Below are 2,244 nucleotides of genomic sequence, written 5' to 3'. Positions count from 1 at the left end.
TGACATAAATAATTTTAGAAATTTATAATCGAAATGAAAAGTTTTTTGGATTTCGATTTTCTTTCTGTTTACGATCATCGGCAGCGAATGTTTTATATTTACATTCGTATAACTGGTTTAAAAATTCCGCGTTAAACTTTTCGATACTATTCGATAATATATCGATGCCAATTCATATCGTAATAGTATAGAAACTAAGCTTAATCTTATCTCCTTTTTTTTTCATAAAAATGATTACATACATGCCTATATTATATTTTTAAAAAATTAGTTCAGTTATTTTATATTATATATATTTTTCACATAGAAAGTTTATAATAAACTTCAAAATTTTTGTTTAATTCTTTTATTTATATTAAATTTTAATAATATGGTTTTATATTAGATTTTGTACAAATTATAATTTTGTTTGTTTTACTTTTTTATAATTTCTTATTTTCTTTTAGAGTTAAATAAAAATATTAAATATTTAATAACTTTTTAAATATATTTAGCATCAAAGTAAAATTTAACCAAAATGTTAATATCTTTAGGTAAAAAATTAAAATTAAATTAATTTTATTTATAAATTATTTATAAATTCTTTATAAATTAAGAATATAGAAAGATAATTAAATTTATTTTTCTAAAAATTTATTTTTATTTGTTTTACAGATTCCATCATATTTCTTATTGTTGTGCCATTTATATGGGGTATAACAAACCCATTTATTAAGAAAGGAGCTAAAGGTTTAGAAAATGTGAAATCATCTTCTAAATTTGGTCAATTTTTTGAAGAATTTGTTTTTCTTATTACAAATTTAAAGGTTTGTTAATATAATAGTGATTTTTGTTATATTTTAAGTATATAAATTACTTTGATCTTATTAATTATTTTTATTATTAGTATTTGGTACCATTTATTATTAACCAAAGTGGTTCTATATTATATTTTTTAACTTTGAGTAAAACAGATATATCATTGGCAATTCCAGTCACTAATTCACTTACTTTTATGGTAACTGCAATAACTGGTTCAATTTTGGGCGAAGAAAAAATACATAAAAGTTAGTATGTAATTTGATATGCTATTTGTAATTTATATTAGTATTCATATAAAATTTTTAATTTTCAGATACATACATTGGAATGATATTAATTTTGATTGGAACAATCCTTTGCTGTTGGGATAAAATATATAATATTGAACAATTCTAATTTTATTTAGCATTTCATTTTAGAATATTATAATGTAATAGGAAATAAAAGTTTTCATATATTTTACGAAGAACTTTATTTAATTCAAAAATTCTAATTTTAATAAATATTCGTGAATATGTAGGTTATAAATTATGGAGCAATTTTTTTTTTAATGGAATATCATTTGAAGGAAATGAAATTAATACTTAAAGTTTTTTCATTTTTTTCATTTTTTAAACAACTATGCAATGGTATAAAGTAAAATAAAATTTTAAATTACAAAATATTCAGAATTTAATGTCTCTATTCCTATTGTAAAACAATTTCAAAATAAAATTTTATTTAAAATATGAAACAATAAAATTTTGAAAATTAATTTCCTTTTGGAGATTAAGAAAACAATTGTTTCATATAAAATTGTTTTTTACATATATATAAATTTTCATTAAAATTTTTACAAAACTTTTGAAAAAAAAATTTCTTTATAAAATAGTGTATGAAAACTTTTGTTTCTCATTGTAATAATTAAAATTTTTTGAGGAATTTTTCATTTTGAAATTCAAGAGTATATAAATTAAAATTTATATTATATATATTATAATAATTTAATTATAATACTGAAATGAATATATATATTAATAAATTATAATTACTTAAATGAAAAATAATAATAATTTTTTAATTATGAATTATTTAGCAGATTATAATTATCAAATATATATTTATAAGTATATTTTTTGAGTAGTAAAAATATTTGGTATTATATTTATTTATTTAAAACTAATAATTGTGTTACAATTATATAATTTATATATTATATAATTCATTCTGAAACTTCATTTCTTCGGCATTCAACTTCTTTTTTCATATATTTATGGAAGACTAAACGATTATATTAATAAATAATATATATAAAATTATGAAATGATATGAAACAATACACTGTCATCATATGTGATATTTACCTATGAATTATATTTTCTCATATATACAAAAAAAAACAAACAGCACCAATAAGAATTAAAAATTTGGAAAAATTATCAAATATATGTCATTAATATATAT

At 17.3% G+C, this 2,244-nt stretch overlaps 1 protein-coding gene across 1 annotated transcript; it reads left to right on the top strand.

Annotated features, from left to right (window-relative positions):
• Positions 1-471: 471 nt before the first annotated feature.
• LOC122715466 (transmembrane protein 234 homolog) lies at positions 472-1,408 on the top strand. Its single transcript, XM_043937686.1, has 4 exons — positions 472-533; positions 655-806; positions 887-1,046; positions 1,115-1,408. The coding sequence occupies exons 1-4, from the start codon at positions 518-520 to the stop codon at positions 1,195-1,197; spliced, it is 411 nt and encodes a 136-aa protein (XP_043793621.1). The 5' UTR covers positions 472-517; the 3' UTR covers positions 1,198-1,408.
• The last annotated feature ends 836 nt before the right edge of the window (positions 1,409-2,244 follow it).

Source organism: Apis laboriosa, unplaced genomic scaffold (assembly GCF_014066325.1).
Source record: "Apis laboriosa isolate Shangri-la unplaced genomic scaffold, ASM1406632v1 scaffold35_cov144, whole genome shotgun sequence".
NCBI lineage: Eukaryota > Metazoa > Arthropoda > Insecta > Hymenoptera > Apidae > Apis > Apis laboriosa.
This window is presented reverse-complemented; position numbering and strand designations above follow the sequence as displayed.